This window comes from Camellia sinensis, chromosome 7 (genome assembly GCF_055761805.1).
Source record: "Camellia sinensis isolate YWXY chromosome 7, ASM5576180v1, whole genome shotgun sequence".
Classification (NCBI taxonomy): Eukaryota; Viridiplantae; Streptophyta; class Magnoliopsida; order Ericales; family Theaceae; genus Camellia; species Camellia sinensis.
The window spans coordinates 176,936,733-176,959,508 of record NC_138967.1 but is presented as its reverse complement, the minus strand read 5'-3'; the positions used below and the strand labels follow the sequence as shown (position 1 = coordinate 176,959,508).

At 31.8% G+C, this 22,776-nt stretch overlaps 1 protein-coding gene across 1 annotated transcript; it reads left to right on the top strand.

Annotated features, from left to right (window-relative positions):
• The first annotated feature begins 682 nt into the window (after positions 1-682).
• On the top strand, positions 683-12,573 carry HL (HAL2-like protein). Its single transcript, XM_028201849.2, has 3 exons — positions 683-1,156; positions 4,155-4,839; positions 12,105-12,573. The coding sequence occupies exons 1-3, from the start codon at positions 1,003-1,005 to the stop codon at positions 12,406-12,408; spliced, it is 1,143 nt and encodes a 380-aa protein (XP_028057650.2). The 5' UTR covers positions 683-1,002; the 3' UTR covers positions 12,409-12,573.
• Positions 12,574-22,776: the final 10,203 nt, after the last annotated feature.

The following is a 22,776-nucleotide window of genomic DNA, read 5'->3' as shown; positions in this document are numbered from 1 at the left end:
TAGAATTAACATAAAAAATGAAATTGCTAACTACTATCCTATTTAATAATAAAATTACTAGAATTGTTAATTGACTTCATAATTTATTAATAAAATAGATAATTTATTATGCGATAAGAAATTTGAAAGAACATATGTAATTTTTAAATTTACAATGTACAATTCGTATTTTATATAAATCTCAATAGATGTATTTATGATTGACCTTTTAAAAATTAACGTTCAATATCAAAGCGATGTTTATCCTTGATTTGTTTTTGGTATCTTAATTAATTAAATTCATGCATTCATGAAGAATATAAGATTTTTCTATTAAAAAAGAATTCCGAGATTTTTGAATAAAAAAAAAAGTATACAATTTTTGGTGAGTGGCGAAAATATTTATTTTTATTTTTGGACACGTTTCTCTCCAATTAGTTTTTTCAATTGGAAATTATTGTTACACTGTAGGCTTACTCCGAAATTCAAATTGCTTAATAGGTAAAGTTTATTAAATATTTTACTTTTATAAAAAATTATATTAATTAAATATTAATAATTATTTAATCTGATTATATTTATATTAATAATTTTTTTTTAAAATTATACTTATCATTGATATAAATTTAATGTGATTAACTAATTATTTATATTTAATTAATATAATTTTTTAAAAGAATAAAATATTTGACTAGTCTTATTCATTCAATAATTCGCATGAAGTCGTCCAATATGAAACGGAGAAAAGCCTAACCGTCTCCTGCCGAATGTCATCCCACCTGAAAGAGAAAGAAGTGAATGTGGCAACGAGAGAGAGAGAGTCTGTTCCAACCAACTTTTTTACCTTTTTCCCAAACCAAACAGCCCCTATAGCCTCCCCAACGCAACCCCATCTGGCCCAGATCTTCTTCACCCACTTTCCCTCCGCTTTTAGGGCCATCCCCCTTCACAGAATTATGAAAACCCACAAATCCTGAGCTGGGTTTCTCTGATTCCCCTTCTGGGTCTGCCCAATTTGATCGTATGGAGGACGAAAAGTACTCGAAAGAGTTGGATGTGGCTGTCCGAGTGGTGCACTTGGCGTGTTTTCTGTGTCAGAGAGTGCAAGAGGGTTTGGTTTCTACCAACAGTGATCATGTCAAGTCCAAGGACGATGATTCGCCTGTTACTGTTGCAGGTGCTAAATTGATTTCTATGTTTCTGTTTTTGATTTATTTGAACTGGGTTTTTGTTTTTTCTCTGTGGGTTCATTGATTTTAGTGTTTGGTGGGTTTTTATGGGCTTGAGATTATCTGCATTACTGGTTTTTGCTTTTATTACTCCTTTCTCAATTTGGATTGCTTTGATTTTATTTCCAAATTGCTTTTTCTGCTTCTTTTTCCCTTTTCTTGAACTGTGTTTTTGTTTTTTTTTTTCTCAGTGGGTATGCTTTGATTGGAATGTTTGTTGTGTGCATTGCTTTTGGTTTTTACAGTTTTGAGATGATCTGCATTACTAGTGTTTGATTTTATTACTCCTTTTTTTTTTCTTCTTCTTTTTTTTAATTTGGATGCTTGGAAAATGTGAACAAACAAAAGTAAATTTTGAATCTTACAGTTCATTATCACATCATTTTGTATAGGGCATTCTTTATATTATTCTGCTTTAAATATAAGATATCCACCAAAAACTGGCTAAATGGTTAATCAAAAAGAAAACAACTCCTTTTAAATATTTTGTTCTAATTTTATGTGGCTTTTCTTGGGAAGTTATTGTGAAATTGAATGCTTTTGAATTGCTTTGTGTCCTGTGGCAAAGTGTATTATGGTGTTTTTGACCGGTGAGGCAAAGTGATGTACTATTTCTTTTGATTCATTATATATTTTGGTGCATTGTAGTCTCCATTCCTCTTTTTCCCTCTTCAGAGTTTTTCTAAAGTGGTAATTTTTTAAGCTTGTGAATTTGATGCATGCTAAATTCAGGTTATGTTATGTGTACACATTTAAATTAAATCGGTTTTTGTTTTCCTTACCCATCTAACATGCCTAATTCAGCTGTGGTGCCTATTTAATCAAATAACAGTAGAATTGATGGATAGTGATGTTAAATGCTCCGGTGTGCAATGCAGACCACATGTAACCTTAACACGAAATTACGTAATCTCACAAAAAAGCATAAGTTGAACACAAATTCACATAAGTTCGTGAAAACTTTTGTGATTTTGTGAATTTATGCGAAGTTGTGTTCAACTTGCATATTTTTGTGAGAACACTTATATAAGTTCTTGAAAATTTATGTAATTTTGTGTCAGGGTTGCATACGGTGTGCAATGCACACCAGAGAATTTTCCTTTTCTTTTTGCTAAATGGAAAGCAAACACATATGGTTGATGTCATTAAGTAGTGGTGGTGAGTAAAATTATCATCATGCATGGGCCAACAATTCAAAATGTGAGGTCTCTTCAAGTCGTAAATACAAGACTTCGAGTTCGATTTTGTTACTATTTGTAAATACATGCATTTTTGTCTAACCTTGTCTGTAAGAGGCAAGTATGAAGTGTGAAACTTTTATGTTTATTCCCATCTGTAGAAGTGCCTTTCTGAATTTCGGTTTTCATTTGGAGTTTTATATACCTTTATTTGGGTGCCTAGTTCTTTGTTAAGTGTCTAATTTGCTTAACTGATTTTTAAGAGCATTGTTCTGTCTTATATATATATATATGTATTTTCTATTATTGAGGCCTTTTTCTCTAGAAACTTTTGTGTGTGTGTGTGTGTGTGTGTGTGTGTGTTGTGTTGCATGCCCCTTTTCTTGTCAGTTTTCCTTGAAAAAGTGAATTGGGATAGATTTACTCCCTATATACCTTTTTTTTTTTTGGCTTGAAAATATGTTTTATTTATTTATCTCTACACTTGCTGAAGGAAGCAGTTTTGCTGCAGTCGCTCAAAATGCTGCTGTTCCAGTTGCTTACATATTTCCAGTCTGAATCCTCCATATGACATTAAATCCCATACATCTTAATGGATTCCTTATGTTAAAAACTTCATTTGTGCCATCTGACTTTGCTTCCATTATTTAATATAAATTTTGCTTTCCAACTTTATCTCTCCTCATCTTTATCTCTCATCTCTCCTCTGTAATAACTTCCCCTTGTTCAATCCTCCCTCTTCTCTCACTGAAGGAAAACTCTAGAGTTAAACAGTGATTTTCTGAAGAATTGCAACTAACTATTACTGTAACCCTGGTTTTCTCAAAATTATTGCATTTCTATTATGTTAGTTTTTACACGGAAGTTTATAAGAGAAGGATTGTGCAGCGTGTCTCTATCTCAATCTTTTTGTTTTTCAACTCCACTGTTACTGTGATTTTCATATTTTAAGATCTTAGAAGTAATATGATCTTCATATGCACTTGTTTGATAGCCGACAGTTTATAATTTATTCATTATCTTGATGAGGTATATGTCATAGTGTCTGTTCTGAGCATAAGTTACTGGTTTAATTATATCTGTAAGAGCATCTCCAACCGTGTACCAAATGTTTCACCAAATCTGAGTAAAAAAGGGGTCATTTCCTTAATTTGATACTTCGCGCTCCAACGGTTCAACATCAAATCCGTTTCATCAAATTTGCGCTGGGCAACCGGTTGGTTGACCGGCCGGTCAACCGGTAACGGCAAAAATTTTTTTTTTTTTTTTTTTTTATATACCGGTTTGAACCTTTTTTTTTTGAACTTTTTGAACTTTTGGTGGTCGACCGGGTAGTCGACCACCTAGGCAAAATTTTTTTTTTTTTTTTTTTTTGGACTGGTTTCAACCTTTTTGTGAACGGTCTGAACTTTCTCCGGGGCGACCGGTTGGTTAACCGGTTGGTCAACCGGATGGTCGACCCGTTCGTCTCATCCCAATGGTTAGGAACAGTGATTTGGTGAAATGCTTCGCCTGCACTCAGTTTGGTACCATTTTTGCTGAATTCTGGATTTGATATCGATTTGGTGAAACCGTTGGAGCTTAAAAAAGTGGCTTTTTCACCAAATTTTAAATTTGATGCCAGGTTTGGTTCACCGTTGGAGATGGTCTAACTGGGGAGCTTCTTATCCCTTGGTTGGTACCTACATGTTCTTGTTTACTGTTAATATTGGTGTATGCGCTTCCATGATTGGTTGGTTAATTCTTTTAATTTTTTCTGCATGAACAGATTGGAGTGTGCAAGCAATGGTTAGCTGGATGCTGTCAGAATACTTTGGTAGACAAAATGTGTCCATTGTTGCCGAAGAAGATGTTGAAACTCTCTCCAAAGCTGATTCAGCTGATCTGTTGGACGCAGTGGTAAGCACCGTGAACGAATGCTTAGCTGAAGCTCCCAGGTTTGGCCTTAAAAGACCCGATAAAACTATTGGGAATTCACAAGTTCTTGAGGCCATCAGCCGATGCAACTCAAGTGGGGGTCCTACAGGAAGGCATTGGGCCCTCGACCCTGTTGATGGGACATTGGGTTTTGTACGTGGGGATCAATATGCTGTTGCGTTAGCCTTGATTGACAATGGACGAGTTGTACTTGGAGTTCTTGGCTGCCCTAATTACCCAATGAGGAAGGAATGGTTAAATATTCATCACCAACACTATCGAAGTATGTCAAAATCGTTGCCTTCTTCCCATTCTTGGGAAGAAGGATGTGTGATGTATGCTAGTAGAGGTAGTGATGAAGCATGGATGCAGCCATTAATTCGTGGCGATGAGAAGTTTGAGTGGCCGAACTTTGCAAAACTGATTCGGGTTTCTTCCATTGATGATCCAGCACTAGCAACTTTTTGTGAACCAGTGGAGAAGACAAATTCAAACCACTCCTTCACAGCAGGACTTGCTCATAGTGTCGGGCTTAGGTATGTTCACATTTTGTCTCTTTTATTACAAATTAGAGTTACGACCTTTTACCAGGACATTTGGAAAGGTTGGTTAGAATTTTGTCAACTTTAGTGAGTGGAGCCATGACTGGATTTCATGGGTGGCTGTTGGATGTGGAAAACGGGGAAACTAATGGGTAGTCCGGGAGTACTATGTGACATTGCTTACATAGTGCTCCCCACGGAGAAACCATAGAACACACTAGGTTGGTTAGCCCTTACCTAACAAAGGTGGATCATCATTGCCCCACCTGTAAAGTAAATTCTTCCGCTACGTCATTGGTTGAGAGCACCATGTGGACAAATGTTGTACAAATTGTGTGAATTAAATAAAAGAAATAGATTCATGGTAAATTAAATTGGAAAAACCACAAAACAAGAATTCATGTGAAATTATATCTTGATGAACATAAATACATATAAAATAAGAAAAGAAAGCAAACCGAAACCTGTGTGATACCACAGTCTCCTGAAAATAGATTCGTCGCCTCACCGTGGTATTGGAGGCATGTCGGTATCTGTCTCCCAGGATACAACGGTTTAGAACTCGTTAATGCAAACGCACCTTCTGCTTAGCTTCGACGAACTGACAATGGCAGTGCTCTCTCACACAGGAAGAATATATTATAGGAGCAAACTAACTATAATATGAGAGCAAAAATTTGTGTACTCCAACCAAAGAGGATGGTCTCCTTTTATACACAATGGGAAAAAGAGGAGGAGAAAACTTAGTATATTTTTATGATTATCTTCTCAATGTTGAGCATGCCCTTATATAGGCATCTTTGGCAAGACATATGGTAAGGCCATGTGTACCTCATGGTTAGGCCATGTGTGTCTCATGGTCTAAGACACCATTAAGGCCATGTGTCCCTCATGGCTTAAGACACTATTAAGGCCAAGTGTCCCTCATGGTTAGGCCATGTGTCTCTCATGATTAGACCATGTATAAAATGCTCAATCTCTCATTCATGAGGCCAACTTTATGAGACAATTTTCATTCAATTCTCAAATCAAAAAACTTTTTCCCCACATGAATAAAAATTGACCGAATAAAGAATAACGGGTAACGTTTAACAACAAAGACTCGGAGAGAGAGCACATAGATTAACCCTATATCAAAAAAGATAGTTGTTGGCCTTGAACCTTTTGTAGTGAAAGCCTATCGGATTTATTGGCTGACCTGTAAACGTGATGTTTGAATTGTTCTGCCGTTTCTGTAAACCGAGACAATAAACCTCACACAAGAGTTAGTCTAACCATTGTTCTTGTTCTCACTGGCGTGTTTAGTATGGCCTTGGAATACTAGCCTAGTTTAGTGAGTGTTTTTAAAGAATTCGGCTTTGTCAATTCTTAAAGAAGCGGCCCCACTTCGCACTCACATAGGTGACCTTGGTATCTCACCTATTTAAGGTATATCACTATATCATGATTGATTATTTTCGTCACCTAGGTCATTAAAAACATTAGCTTAACCTTTCACCGTATCACTGAATAAAGGAATGGGCAAGAGGATTTACCTCTTCAGTGACTCACTTGTTACACGTAGTTAGATTGTCCCTTTAAAACTAAATCTTGGGATCTCCAGTCAGCTAGGTTGGGTTTTCCGTTCCGGTAACATTAACTAAAGGCCTTAACCCCATTCTTCTTGACGACGTTTCTACTAACTCTCGAGTTAACCTTTTGGTTAGCGGATCTGCAATGTTGTCCTTAGACTTTACATAGTCTAGAGAGACAATTCCATTAGAGAGTAGTTGTTGTATGGAATTATGTGTACAACGGATATGTCTAGACTTTCCATTATACATATTACTCTGTGCCCGCCCAATCAGTGATTGGCAATGAATACAGATATCAAGCACAGGTTTTGGCCAACATGGAATATCTTCAACAAATTGGTGAAGTCATTCAACTTCTTTGACATAAAATGACACAAAATGACATAACATTTGTCAGTGTCTTTGACATATACGCAGTTGTCACACACATTGATCCTAATCCCATTTGACAACATAGCATTGTCAAACTTCTCATGCCATTGTTTAGGAGTTTGCTTTAAACCATACAATGACTTGACAAGCTTACAAACTTTTTTATTTTACCCTAGAGCTGAAAACCCTTTGGGTAGTTCCATGTAGATTTTTTTCATTTAAATTTTCATTTAAGAAAGCTATCTTTACATCCATTTGATATATCTATAACCACGTAAAGTTGCTATCACAATTATCATGCGAATGGATGTAATCCTTGTTACTAGTGAATACGTATCAAAGTAATACAGCCTATACAGGCCTTCTCGCTGTCTGTATCCTTTGATAACTAGCCTAGCTTTGTACTTATCAATTGACCCATCGACCTTCATTTTTCTTCTAAAGATCCACTTACTCCCCAAAGCCTTACTACCTGGGGGTAGATCAACCAACTCCCCGGTGTGGTTTTTTAAGATGGAGTTCAATCTCACTTTTAATCACTTCTTTCTGCAAAGGACTTTCAGGTGAAGCCACAACTTCATGAAAATTTCGAAGTTCTCCCTCTAACTTATAAGTCAAAAAGTCCAGAGATGTCCTTGCCCTCTTGCTCCTTCTTGGCTCATCTACTTCTTCATGTTGATTAATATCACTAGGAGCATCTTCAAGTTTCGTTTCAGAACTTTAATCCTCTCCTCGAGTTTGACAAGAAAACACGTCCTCATAGGACGTATTCCTTGACTTCATAATGGTATTCTTGTATATATTTGAAATATCAGATTTGTGCACAAGAAACCTATATGCACTACTATTCTGTGCATAACCAATTAATATGCAATCCACGATTTTCGGACCTATCCTAACCCGCTTGGGTGCAGGTACCACTACTTTTGCAAAACACTCTCACATTTGTAGGAAATTATAGGAAGGCTTGTGGCCTTTCCATAATTCATACGAAGTCTTATCTACTTTCGTCCGAGGTATTCTATTAAGAATATAATTCGCGGAGAGAATTGCTTCCCCTCACAAGTTTTGTGGAAACCCAGAACTTATCAACATTGCATTCATCATTTTCTTTAACATCCTGTTTTTTCTCTTAGCAACACCATTTGACTGAGGGGAATATGACGCTGTAGTTTGGTAGATAATTCCAAATTGAGCTCAAATCTCAATAAACGGCGATTCATATTCTCCACCACGATTACTTCTTAAAACCTTTATCTTTCGGCTTAGTTGATTCTCAACTTCATTATTAAAAAGAATAAATTTATCAATTACCTCATTTTGCTTTTAAGCAAATACACATAATAATATTTAGTGCAATCATCAACAAAAGTGATGAAGTATTTGTTGCCACCACATGATTGTATGACTTTCAAGTCATACGCATCACTGTGCACTAAATCTAAAGGTTTGGTACTTCTTTCAATAGAATGAAATGAAGTTTTTGTCAACTTTGCTTTTACACAAGTTTTACACTTGTGACTCGGATTACTCTTGAAAGATGGTATGTGATCTAACTTGATTAATCTATGCAAAGAGTCAAAATTCACATGACCTAATCTATCATGCCATAATTCAGGGGACCCAAGCATGTAAGCAGAAGAAGAAGAAGATTTCTCATTCATTTTTGGGATTACATTGAGCTTAAACATACCGCCTGTTATATGCCCTTTACCCACATAGACTCCACTCTTGGTCAAGGCGACCTTATCAGACACAAACACTATGCGGAAACTATGCTTGCTTAAGAGAGACCCCAAGACAAGGTTCTTACGAATGTCCAACACAAACAGGATATTGTTCAGAATCCGTTCTTTTCCTGAAGTCAAGCACCAAAACACGTTTGGTCCAAACAATTCACTTTGAAGTCAATAGTCTTACTATTAGGAAACACAGATCCAGAGTTCAATAGTCTACTATTCGAAACTTCATAACATGGCCAGTAGTCTTATCATTAGGAATCACTAATTTCTCAGCATGTAGTCAGTAAACTTTTTACTACTAGGAATCACAATATCTTGACATGTGATCAGTAATCACTCCACTACCATAGGATCTGTAGACTCTTTCATTACTAGACCATCATGTCTTAACATGTAATCACTAATCTATTTACTGCTAGAAACCACAATTTCATAACTGTGTAGTCAGTGGTCTAACACCCCTTAGGAATCACCAGTTTTCTATCTCTGTGATCAATGATCTTGCACTCATTAGGAACCAGTAATTCAAGAATATATTTAGGATTATAAAAATTCAAAAAGTACATTCACCCACCCTAACGGGTTGTCTCATCTTTGTTCTTAAGCAAAGTTATATAGCAATTATATATGCTTACCTAAGGGTAACATACTAACTGTCTCTGATTAATTCAAAGATATTAGCATGCAATCTTATGATTTCTTCTAATCACATTTGATTTTTCTAGATCTTCCTTTAAGAACCTGGCAAGGTTTAAGGTTGTCAGGTGGAACAACATTCTCTGTTGTCACCTCTCGAAACCATTTTTGAAAAATCACAACAGAATTTCATTATTCTGTTTTCCAGGAACTAAACTTAATACTTGAAAATCTTGAAGTCTGAAATTTAATCAAAACTGATCTCACCACTTACCCTAGAATCGAACATGGTCAGGAAAGTTTTCAGGAAGACTGAAGGGGTCACACCAGCCCCACTTAAGACCCCGTTAACCTTAGACAAAATTTTCAAGAGCATGTTGGCTCCTAGTCCATGAAAAACAAATTTTAAAATAAGTTTTCCAGTAGATAAATTAGGTTAAAACAAACCAAGTTTCAAAACTTACAAGCCATTAAAAAATTGCTACAACAATTACAAGTAAATAAAATGCTTCCATAAAATTGGCAATTTGACCATTATTAAAACTCAAGCAAAAAAGTTACTTCAAATATAGAGAATATCAAGCCAATCCAATTAAGGATTCTATTTGGTCCAAAATTCCTTTCCATGCTTAGGTATTTCTATTTACAGCCCCAAATTCTATTCATTTGGTTTTGTATTTTTTTTTTTTTTTTCATTCTCTTTCGCATTGATATTCCTGTAAAGAAAGTTAGTAAAAAAACACAATAAAATACAAAGCAAATAATTGAATGAAGCTATAAAAGTAATAAATTATTTTAAACCTCCTAGCAATCTACTTAATAGCAAAATAAAGTGAAGAATTAAAAAGCTTTACAAGTTACACAATAAACGTGTAACTAATTCTAGCAATTAACATGTAAATGATTCTAAAAACAAAATTATGCAAATAATTTTACAAATAATAAGCATGTAACATAAACTAAAATGTAGAAAATAAAGAACATGCAAATTATCTTTAAAATTTAGGAAATAATAAACATGTGAATTAAACAAGAATGTAGTAGATATGGAACATGTTGATTATACTAGAAAATTAGAAAATAATTAGCATGTTATCTTTAATTAAAAAAAATTGAAACACTCATGAGCATGTAAATTATATTATAAAATAAAGAAGCATGCAAATCATGGTAAGAAATTAAGAACCTAAACATTTAGGGGTTGTTTGGGATGACCTAAATAAGTGTATTTTTTGTCTTTTTACGAAAAGATGTGCAGAAAAGTAAAGAGGCGATGTGATGGAAAAAAGATAAAAAGATGGATTATTTTGGTGTTGCCAAACTTGGCCTTAGTATGTATCTATTTGTCCAATTTCATAGGAAACATAGAGTCTGTTTTAAGATTGTTATACAAATTGTGTGAATCAAATAAAAGAAATAGATTCATGGTAAATTAAATTGGAAAAACCACAGAATTCATGGAAAATTATATCTTGATGAACAGAAATACATATAACAAATTAAAATGCTGAAATGAGAAAAGAAAGCAAACTGAAGCTTGTGTGATACCGCAGTCTCCTTAAAACAGATTTGCCGCCTCACCATGGTATTAGAGGTATGTCGGCGTCTGTCTCTCAAGATACGACGGTTTAGAACCCGCTAATGTAGAAGCACCTTCTGCTTAGCTCCGGCGAACTGACCATGACAGCGCTCTCTCATACAAGAAGAATATATTATAGGAGCAGACTGACTATAATATGATAGCAAAAATTTGTGTACTCCAACCAAAGAGGATGGTCTCCTTTCATACGCAATGGGAAAAAGAGGAGGAGAGAACTTAGTATATTTTTATGATTATCTTCACAATGTTGAGCATGCCCTTATATAGGTATCTTTGGCAAGACATATGGCAAGGCCATGTGTACCTTATGGCTTCCAAAACCACATGTCCCTCATGGTTAGACCATGTGTGTCTCATAGCCTAAGACACCATTAAGGCCATGTGTCCCTCGTGATTAGGCCATGTGTCTCTCATGGTTAGATCATGTATAAAATGCTTAATCATCATTCTCAATCTCTCATTCATGAGGCTAACTTTATGAGACAATTTTCATTCAATTCTCAAACCAAAAAACCATTTTTTTTAACAGACAATACTGCATGATGTCCGGGACAACTAAATAATTAGAGCACCATGTAAATAGTATTGCATTGTGTCCGAGACTACTAAATAATTACTTGGAAAACAGACGTGCCAAATTAGGAAACCTATAAGACAGCAGAGTAAAAAAAATATAGGGAGAATTTTAAAGTGGAGAGTAGAAAAATATTTTCAGTGATGAAAGTGCAAGACAGACTTGCACAATCTAATGCATGAATCACTTGTACTTCCATCACTTTGAAATTATTTCTCTATTCTCCACTTTTTTTTTTTATATTTTCCCTAAAATATACAATAGAAGTAAATTCTTTCCCTCAGTCCGTTGAAGTTTACAAAAATGAGATTTGTAGTATGAAAGCATGGATATTGGCCAATAGCCATTACTTTTTCTAAAAGAGGATATAAAAGTGATACAAAGATTAACTATGTTTTGCCTCACCCTAAATAAAGAACACATACAAAGGTTTACTTAAAGTTGTGAAGTGGAGGAGTTTTGGTTTCAATTTAGTGTTGCAGAAATTGTGATATTGCTAGCTTAAAAGTAATTTACTATCTGTTGCCTCAAGTTCAATGTAATGCTTTCACTAGATAATTGTAATTAGTATCATCATCATCATTGGTTATTCTTTTGTTCAATTTATTATTATTATTTTTTAGAATAAAGGTAAGGGTTCATCTCACCACAAACTTACCTCTATCAATGCCTTTATCTCCATGGTAGCATTTACCGTTATGTAATTTTTCGCGGGCTCTGTTCAAATTGGTCCTTGAGACATCCTTTTATGCTATTGGCAGAAAGCAGCCCTTGCGCGTTCATAGCATGGTGAAATATGCAGCCATAGCTCGGGGAGATGCTGAAATTTATATGAAGTTTGCAAGAGCCGGATACAAAGAGAAGATATGGGACCACGCTGCCGGTGTTCTGATCGTGCAAGAGGCCGGTGGCGTGGTAACCGATGCAGGGGGGTGCCCTCTGGACTTTTCAAAGGGTGGGTATCTAGAAGGTCTTGATCGGGGCATAATTGCCTGTAGTGGGGATGCATTGCATGATAAAATCATCGGTGCAATTTTTGCTAGTTGGGACTCTTCTAATCTCTGAGACCTAATTTGTCGTGCCAATGGATCAAATGCATTCGATTATGTTTTATTTTGATGGGCCTCCTAATCACCAGGTTCATTTTACTGGCTATGATTGGAGCCTTTACTCACCATTTGCTGATTTAGCTGGCGGCAGGGTTTTAAATATCGGCCGTTACATAACAAATTTTTGGACTTCCGATACCTTTATTTACTAATATATCAACTGATATTATCTAATATCGACCGATATATAACTATATCGTCGATACCCTTACATATCCCGATACCATTATTTAAAATCATGCTCTGGAGTGTACAAAAGGGTGAAGAACACCTTCTTGCTTTAGTTAATTTTGCTTTGGAGAATAATCATATATACTAAATGGAGGAGGATCTTTTATTTCTTCCTCTTGGTTGTGATAGATTTTCATGCTGATAAGTTGTAGGTAGGTCCAGAGACCAATTCATGTTGGAATTTAATCACTTGAGAACAGAGAAAACCTTTTATGTTCATGCAGATGTTTAAATTGTGAAATTGTGAGCTCTAGTAATATGCCGAATTGGCACAATGAATGGTTCCTTGAGTTTGTTATTCCGGAACTAGTGCATGGTAACTCTTGTAATACCTGCAGAACATGAAAACAGTTTCATTAGCATGTAACGTACCGGTCCGTTTTGTGAAAGATGAGATGTATAGAATGTTATGGAGAGTTACTAGAAAACACATCCCTCTTCATCTTGGATATGTATATTTATATATATGGAAGATGAGATGTATAGAATGCTATGGAGGGTTACTAGAAAACACATGCCTCTTCACCTTGGATATATATGTGTGTGTGTGTGTAGATATTCATGTTTGTTTAAATTCTAAAATTTCCATGCCTAGCGTGAATTTTCACACGACACAAACAAGAGATTTGCAAGTTTTCTAAAAATCCAAAGATAAGACACGTAAGGGAGACTTGTAAGACATAATTTTACATATTTATTATATGTTATATATTTGAATATTATATAACAATTCTATGTTAGATGTTTATTCTCATTGAAGTCATCAATCTTGGATATGTTACCCTAGTTTTAAAAACAAAAACAAAAACAAAAAATGGGTATACATAAAAAACAAAAAATGGATATGGTGTATACCCAACGTGTCCATCACGTGTTATCAATGTGTCAGGTTGAAAAAAAATAAAAATAAATGGGATATTTTTTTAGTGTGGTCGATATGTGTTCATGTTGGATATCACCAATACATGACTTCGGAAAAAATGTCTATGCTTCATAGGACGTGCTTTATAGGACATGGAGAATTATCCATGAATATGTCAGTGCTTCATAGAATCATAGGCAACTTTCGAAGGTTACTCTTTGGAAGAATTATTTCTACGAGGACAATATATGTGGTATCCGATTTGATTTCTATTGATTTAAATAGTGGTACTTGTTACTTTCATCCTATTTTTAAGAGAAAACAGAACAAGTGTCACTACATAATTTGAATTGCCAAATAAATGTAAGTTTAGAATTTGATGGTGTGAGGAGGAGCTTCAATTGTGCATCTCTTTGATATAGAGTCACAAGTTAGTTAAAGATAGGATTAACAGCAGCACCAAGTCATCATTGAGACCTACGCTATGCAAGCTATGAAGTTATTGGAGGAAGAGACAAAGGCAAACTCTCCGTACAAAGGTCTCATAGAAGATACCAAGATCATTATGCGATGATGTGAGTGTACTGTGCAACATGTGTTCGAAGAGGGTAATCTTTGTACTAATGCACTTGCAAAGTTTGGAGCTAAGCAATCAGAGGATATTTTGGTGGTGAATGAACCGCTAACTGAGATTAGGAGTCTGTTTATTACAGACATCGTTAGCAGATCTAGGGAAAGGGCTTAGGCCTTTGTTTTTGTTGTATTTTTCAAACTTAACTGATACCTGTGATTTTCGAGCATGGACCTAAGTCTTCAACTTGCATGTATAGCGAGGCCGTTAAGGAGCAAATTGTGAGGTTAGCCATAAACTCAAACATCTTCAGCTTGACTCTCTCTAGTTTGTTTTTTGTTTTTTTTTTTGGCTTAATCGGTAGTTTCGATTTTTTTTTTCCTAAAATTTGATTTTATTAGTTTTGTAAAATAAGTACAAAATTCAACCTCTAGTCATTTTTCAAAATCAAATTTATTTTTTGTGGGACTCACAGGTTAACAATTCAAGCCCACCTCTCCAAACCGAATAACAAACATGGCTTTAATTAAAGGTCAACCAACTCATTAGCTTAGGATTAATTCCCGAGATTCCTTTCCCCTTCCTCAGAACGAATAAATAATATTTGTCAAAAAATTTTATGAACTTCGAAACATTTTTTAATTTTATTATGCACCAAAATAGGAAACTCTAGAATTTGAGAAAGTATTTTATGTAACAAGTAGATTGCTTGATTGAGATAACGTAATTGTTACTCTTTCACTCATTAATTGATATTTGATAGGAAGTAAAATCAAAATTAGATATAACCGAATACTTGGCACCACAAACTGAACAAAAAGTGATTTTTTTTTATATTATTTTAAGAATAATGTCTATTAATAAATGGAAAGATATAGCACGGCATCTCCACCATGTAGGTACCCTATGCACTAAATTTCTTATTAAAAAAATATATATGTTCAAATAATCATTAAATATTCAAATATTATAGTCCTTTTTTTATAGCTAATCATACTCTCTCTTAAAATTCATGCTAAATTCAAGTCTTCATTTGGGAATAGGCTGTTTTAATAATTTTTTAGTTTTTTATGAAAAGTTATGTAAAAGGTAGAAAAAAAAAAGAATATTTGACTTTTTAGTATAAGTTATTGGCTTTTTAAATTTTTTTTAAATTTTTTTGACTTTTAAATTAAAAAATAATGTTACTAAACGGGACCTTAGTTTATGGGTTAGTCCTATGTTGATGATTTATTTATAAAATATACATCAAATTATATGTCGGTGTTGTTTGACTAATTTCGTTACTAAAAACCAATAATAATAGTGATTCAATACAGTGTTTAGGAGAAAGCCTACCCTAGATGCTCAAGTAAAATGTAAAGTCAACCAAACTGTCTATATTGTAAAAAAATACGTCTTCTTTTGAGTAGCTTTGCACATGTTCTCAACTGATTTCTTGGAAAAGTGATTATCTTGCTAACACCTAATCTCATGTCCTAACTCGTCCAACCGACATAACAAAATTTTAATAAATTTCATTGCTTATTGATTGGGAAATAAATTTAAAATATGCATTATGAGAGTTCAATCTAATGATTTACAACCCACATATCAAAACTCAGTAAATTTTATTCAAACCTTAGTTGATATGGAAAAACAATTCTTCTATTTACATAAAAATTAATCATAAAATTAAATATAATTTTTTCAATATAAGTGTGAAATTCATAAAAAAATAAGATCACCTCATAAAAAGTTGTCTAGTATGACAAATTATGTCCAATTCAGTAATCGATATGTGTGTTTGTATGCATACAAGTTTTGGATTTTTCTCAAGTTCAAATTTAAATTTGATTGACATGTTTCTGCGTGTAAAACTTATCACGGGTTCTGTTTTAATAATCTAAACTATTTATTTTGTAGGGGCCTTCTCCATGTATATCGTTTGTGGAAAAAAAAAATTAGATATATTCGATAATAAATTTTTTTTTTTCATTTTATTATGCTTATTTTTAAAAAAAAAAAAATAGATAACAAGTGTATTTTTAATAACCGATTTAAATTATCAAAATAAGATATGTTGTGAGCTCTAAAAAATTAAATATAATATTTAAGTTGATATTTAAGCTTGCAAGAAATGACCTTCCTAAAATACCTCCACCACTTGTTGGCCTTGATAGAACTGGGGAGGAAGCATGTAGGTGATTAATTTGATTTGGGCATTAACTCCCTTGTAGCTGAATAGAATTATCCATAGTGTAGACCTATCCTAAATATTCAAATTAGCCAATACCTCTACATCAATGATTGAGGAAGCTCAATTAATAGCCACAAAAAAAAAAATTAAAATTAAAATTAAAATTCAAAATTAAAAAATTGTAAAATACTATTTAATCTCTAACTTTTAAAATTAGTGTCTTACATTCTGTCAAGTTTTGATAATTCAGTATATGATGTAGAATCAATTTAAATGATAAATTGATAAAATTAATTCTAAAATTCTTTATACTAAAAAAAAATTCATTAACGATTTTAAAAATGATTAAAGAAAAGGTGTAGTTTTTTTTTTTTTTTTTTTTTTGATGTTATGAAAATGAATGTAATGTGTATTATTAACTATCAAAAGTAGAGAGAATGTAGCAAAGCAGCTACAATAAACTAATTTGGAAATGGTTAAATTTAGGGGCTTAATTAAAAAAAGATAGAAAAGTCCAAACACTTGTGGCATAATTTACTTTATATTATCAATCATGTCGCATAATATTAGGATTCCAAATTATGGATGTGGTATGATGTAACCATATTACCAAATTTTTAAAATTTTACATTAAATTAATTTTTTTTTAATAAGAATTAAACATGTAGAAACATGGAAAATTACCAATAAGTGCTATTTTGCTCTTAAGATTACTATTGAGTTTTATCAAGTTTCAATATGAACAACTTAGTGTTATTTGTCATAAAATATTCCTAAAAGGTTCATTCTTCCATAATGATATACGTTATTCCAATTTTACCCATCATTTACTATGAACAACAATTTCATAAATACTTTTAATCTAAATAAAATTATTTTTTTAATTGTAAAAATTATTATATTGTAATAAAAAATCATAAATCACAATAAAAAAAATTACTAATAAATTCTGTTCTATTTTGTTTTGAAAATTACTTTTGAGTTATATCAAAATTCAATATTAATAAATAAGTCCTATTTTCTTTTTTATTTTATAAATTGCTATAGAAGATTTCAGTTATTCATGATAGTATATTTTATTTTTCTCATTAAAGTATGAACCAAAAATTTCATAAATAATTTATTTTACATAAAATTCTATAATAAAACTATTTTTAATTGTTGAAATTTAAAAAAAAATCATAAACAAAAGCATAAATGTAAGATTTATCAATTATTTCATGCATTGAGATATATATAAATTTGTCATAATATTATTTTGATAACTCTTTCGAATTTTAATAGAATTTAGCCATTTTAGATTGTTTACACTAAAATTTAAAATAAAAAAATCATAATTTGAAATAATAAAAAAAAAAGTTGCATTTTATACTATAATTATTTTGATCCAATTGTTATTTACTATTTTTTTAATATAATAATAATAATTTTTACAATTAATTTTTTTAATTTTAATTAGGCTAAAATTATTGTTCATTTAATATGAGAATGGTACAATTAGAATAAGATATGTCATTATGAAAGAATGAACTTTTTGAGAACATTTTATGATAAATAAGACTTAATTGTCTAGATAAAAACTTGACAAGACTTAATAATTATCTTGAATCCAAAATTGGATTTATTAATATATATTTTTTCTAGAAATAAAGGCCCAGAATCAAAACATTTAAAAAAAATTAAATAAAAATGAGTAGACCGATTGTTCTTTTTAGTTGATGCCAGTTCACCTGTCAAACCGGTCTAGTCGTGCCTTCCTCACCGGCCCGGTCCTTTTCAGCCATTACTATCTTGTCTGGTCATCACCCTCTTATTATGTCAAGTTCGACGTCTTTTTAAAAAGATAAAAAATCAAAAAATTATTTAAAAAATTAAAAAGTTATCATTATTTACTAAAAAAATATTAAAAAATTAATTTTTCACACATCTATACAACTCAGCAATCATTGAACGGTTCAGCGCTGTGCAGTGTTTGTGAAGAAAAATTACACAATTTTGGTACAATTTTTACACACTGCTGTTTGGCCCGTGGGGGCCATCACGGGTCACGTTTTGATAATCTGAATCGTTTAATGTGTAGAACTCGTCGAGTACTATATGTTTGTAAAAAATCACATTGATCGGATATCGATAACTATATAATCAAATTAGTTTTGTAAAAAAAAAAAATTTGAATGGTGTTATAATTAACGATTGAAAAAAAACAAATCTGATCAGATAGCTATCGATATCCGATGAACGTGATTTTTTATAGGCATATAGTACTCAACGAGTTCTACATATTGAACGGTTCAGATTATCAAAATGGGACCTGTGATGACCACCCCAAACAACCCCTTAATTTCTTTCATAAAAAATTCAATTCAACACCAACCTTAATTTATTGGGTAAAATACACATCACCCTCTTATTAATTTCTTTCATAAAAAATTCAAGTCGACACCAACCTTAATTTATTGGGTAAAATACACTTACACCCCTGAAGTTTAGATTTAATACAAATTACTTTTTGACGTTTAAAAAATTACATTAACCCCCTATCATTACAATTATTTAGACAGAACAAAGACATTGAACTCATGCACTCTCTCTTTTCTTACTTTGCTCTACTTCTTCTGTTTTTTTTTTTTTTTTTTGTATTTTCCTTTGCTTTACTTTTTTTTTCAATGTAATTTTTTTTATTTTTTTACTAGGAGCTGTTGCCTTTTATATAAGCAAATGAGTTTGTGAAATGAGACTATTAACTACGGGGGTGGAAATGTAATTTCCAGAACGTCAAGAAGTGAAATATAATTGCATCAAATCTCAAGGGGTGTTAGTGTAATTTACCCATAATTTCTTTCTTATTATAATTTGTTTAATGCTATTCATTTTTTTATTTTTTATTTTTTCACATCTCTATTTAAATCCATGACCCCTTTTCGTCCTACCTTACTACTGCTCAACTATTTCCACTCTTTTTTACTGTTGTTTAGTCTTTTTCTATATTTTTAGCTTTTCTTTTCCCTCAAGAGAGAGAGAGATCACATTCGTAAGTTTTGAAGAAAAAGAAGCAAAAAAAGAAGATGAAGGAGAAGAGAAGACGAGCGATGTAAATTATCGTAAAGAGGCAAGAAAGGGGCTTGTGGGTAGCGCAATGGAAGTGGTGCTAGAGGATGGTGAGGGATTGGGGGTGGTGAATGAGATTGGATGGAGCTACGAAGGAGAGTGGTCAAAGTTGGGGGTGGGGGTTAGGGTTTGAGAGTGTAGGGTTATTTCTTGTATTAAGTGGGTGGTGTCCAAAGAATATTTGCAAAATTTAAAGTTTAATGGCAAGCAAATCAAAGAAATGACAAGTCCAAAGAATTTCTGTGGAGACTACTAACAACTCTACATTGAAATTATCATAGAGTAAATTGCACTTACCTTTCTTGAGGTTTACCTTAATTACAAATACCTCTCCTATAGTTTCAAAAATTACACTGATCTCCCTTATTTTTGAAAATAATAACTGGATTTCCCCTTCTGTTAAAAAGAGTGACATAAGCAACACAAAACACATAAATGCCCAAAATACCCTTCCAATTTTTCAGTACCTGTAAACTTTCCCACCAAACAATATGATAATGATGAATATATTTTTATACCAAGTTAATTTTTTATATATGTATATGTTTTGAATTATCTTGTACCAGGAATATTGGTTATGTAAAAATTAATTTTTCATCCATAAAAGAAAAAAAATCATGTGAAAATGATGAGTATTTTTTTAATTTAATTTTTTACACCAAATTAATTTTTATTTTTTTCATATTTAAAAAAAAATTTGATTATGAAAATTAAACCAAACAAAAAGTGTTATGATTCACTTTCCCTATATGTTTTGAATTGCTTTTGTATTGAAAATGTTGGTTATGATAGTATAATACATTGACCTTTAAATAATAATAAAATAAAAAATAAAAACCAAAAAGAGAAATAAAAATAAGAATTCTAATAGGAAACAAAAAGAGAAATAAAAAAAAAAAAAATCTAATATGTTTTGTTTCAATTTTCTAGATTCAATTTTCTGTAAATTGAGTTTTTTATTTTTTTTATTTTTTGTTTTTAATGAATATTTTTAAAATTTTAAGCATTTTTTTAAAAATTGTTTTAGATGCACCTTATTTAGATGTATCTAAAAAGTAAAATATTTATTAAAAAAATAGTTAAAAAATTAATAAATACACAAGAATACAAAAATGTACTGAATTTTCAATTTTTTTTTTTTGTATTTTGGTATTTTGTGAATTTTTTAAAGATTTTTTTCACAAATATTATACTTTTTAAGTGTATTTATGTTAGGTGTATCTAAAAATAAAAAATTACTTAAAATATTAAAAAAAATTAGTGAAAATAAAAAAAAAATATGAAAATAATTTTTTTTAAAATTTTCTAAAATGTAAATCTTGAAAAGTGAAACCAAACAAGTTAGGATTTAAAAGTTTAGTTATACTGATTATATTCTTAAATCCTGTGAGATCTTTTTTTTCTTTTTTTCAATAGCCTTGCACGGTGGGATATAAAAGTTTAGTTATGCTAACTTTAAATTTAGAAAAAAAATTTATTTCAGGAATGGTTTTGAAAAATAATTATAAAAAAAGAGTAAATTTTATAATATTAATAATTAAAAACATAAACTTTTTTTTATGAATGTGTAATAGTTCCTTAAATTTAAGTGTAAACTCACTTTGAGATAAAAACTGACAATAGCCTCGGATAGTAGGTCACTAATTTATCTTTCTGTGGAATTTGGTGGGTTAGGTGAGGCAATGTTAGAGTAGTTAGGTTGATAGAGAGAGAAAGATGGAATGGGGGTATTTTAGTCATTTAATGTTATTTTTGACACCATATGGAACAAAGTTAATAGAAGGGGGAATTTGGCTATTATTTTTAAAACTATGGGAGGTCTATGTAATTTTTGAAACTGTAGGGGAGGTATCTGTAATTAAGGTAAACTTTAGGGGAAGTAAGTGTAATTTACCCATTATCCTATGTTTTATATCTCAAAGTGATTTAACTTTTTTTTTAATTTTAAATTTCTTATATAAATTCACATAATAAATAATATTATGTGCATATATAATATTTTTTTTAAGAGAACATGCGTATATAAATTGGTCATACTATAAAATTATGGTACTATTTATTATGTGAATTTAAGTTAAAAAGGAGAAGAAGATAAAATTCATCCGGCAAGAAAATATTATTATTATTATTATTTTTTAGAATCAGTGAACTGATAAAGTGATTTTTTAATTGAGATTTTTTAGATAATTGTGATCTAATTATACAAAATTTAAAAATACAATAATAAAAGTTGAGAATATAACAATCAACCAAAAAATACTCTTATGTTGTTTTTGGATTATGAATTTAGAAGAGATCTTCTTTTTTTTAAAAAAAAAAAATACCTTATATTTCATTTAAATTATTTTTGTTTATATGTTTTCAAACTACTATTCAAATGCACAATCTAAACAAAGCCTTGCGCGATCATAAACTTGAATAAAAATTTTAAAATGAAAATTAAAAATAATTACAGTATATTTCACTTATGTTAAAGTGTTTGGATCATGGGTTAAGCACCATCAATGGTGATTGGTGCATTTAAGTACTTTACTCAACAAGGCATATACCGTAATAAAAAAGTAAAAGTGCTTTAAATAAAAGCACGGTGTGAAACAGTTGATTAGTCGACCCGTACTCTGCGTGTGATTACTTAAAAATTCCCTTGATTTGCGGAGTCCTGCCCAATCAACACTTTGGTAACTTGTACAAAAGTAAGGACTCTCTCTTAAGTTTCTTCCATGCAATTTTTTTTTTAAATTTTTTTTATATGACTTTTTATTGGGCTGGCCTTCTTTCGATCCGTGATTAAAGTAAAGAGTGTTATTAGGCCCGTAGAAACCCATCACATGTTTAGTATCGATAATCTGAACCGTTGAATGTGTAGAAATTATCGAGTGCTATATGCCTGTAAAAAAACACATTAATCGAATATCAATAGCTATCTCATCGGATCAGATTTCTATCGATCGTTTATTTTTTCACCGTCTATTTTTCTTATACAAAACTGATTTGATTACGTAGCTATCGATATCCGATCAATTTAATTTTTTACAAGCATATAGTACTCTACGATTTCTACACATTGAACGGTTCAGATTATTAAAATAAGACCTATAGTGAATCCTCACAAGTCCAATAATATTCTCCAATCTAATCACGGACTTAAGGAAAGCCCGTCCCTATTTTTGAACCTCAAAGTATAAAGTGGATGCCCTAAAGGACTTATACCATAGGCACCGTTTGGGAAGAAGTTGGTTGGGCTTTTTTGGCTATTTTAGTCACAAAAAACAAAATAGGCTATTTTAGCCATAACAAACAAAACATCACATCCAACCCATAATCATTACACTCTTCTCTCACAAAAAAAGTCAAAAAAGTCAAAAAGCCAAAA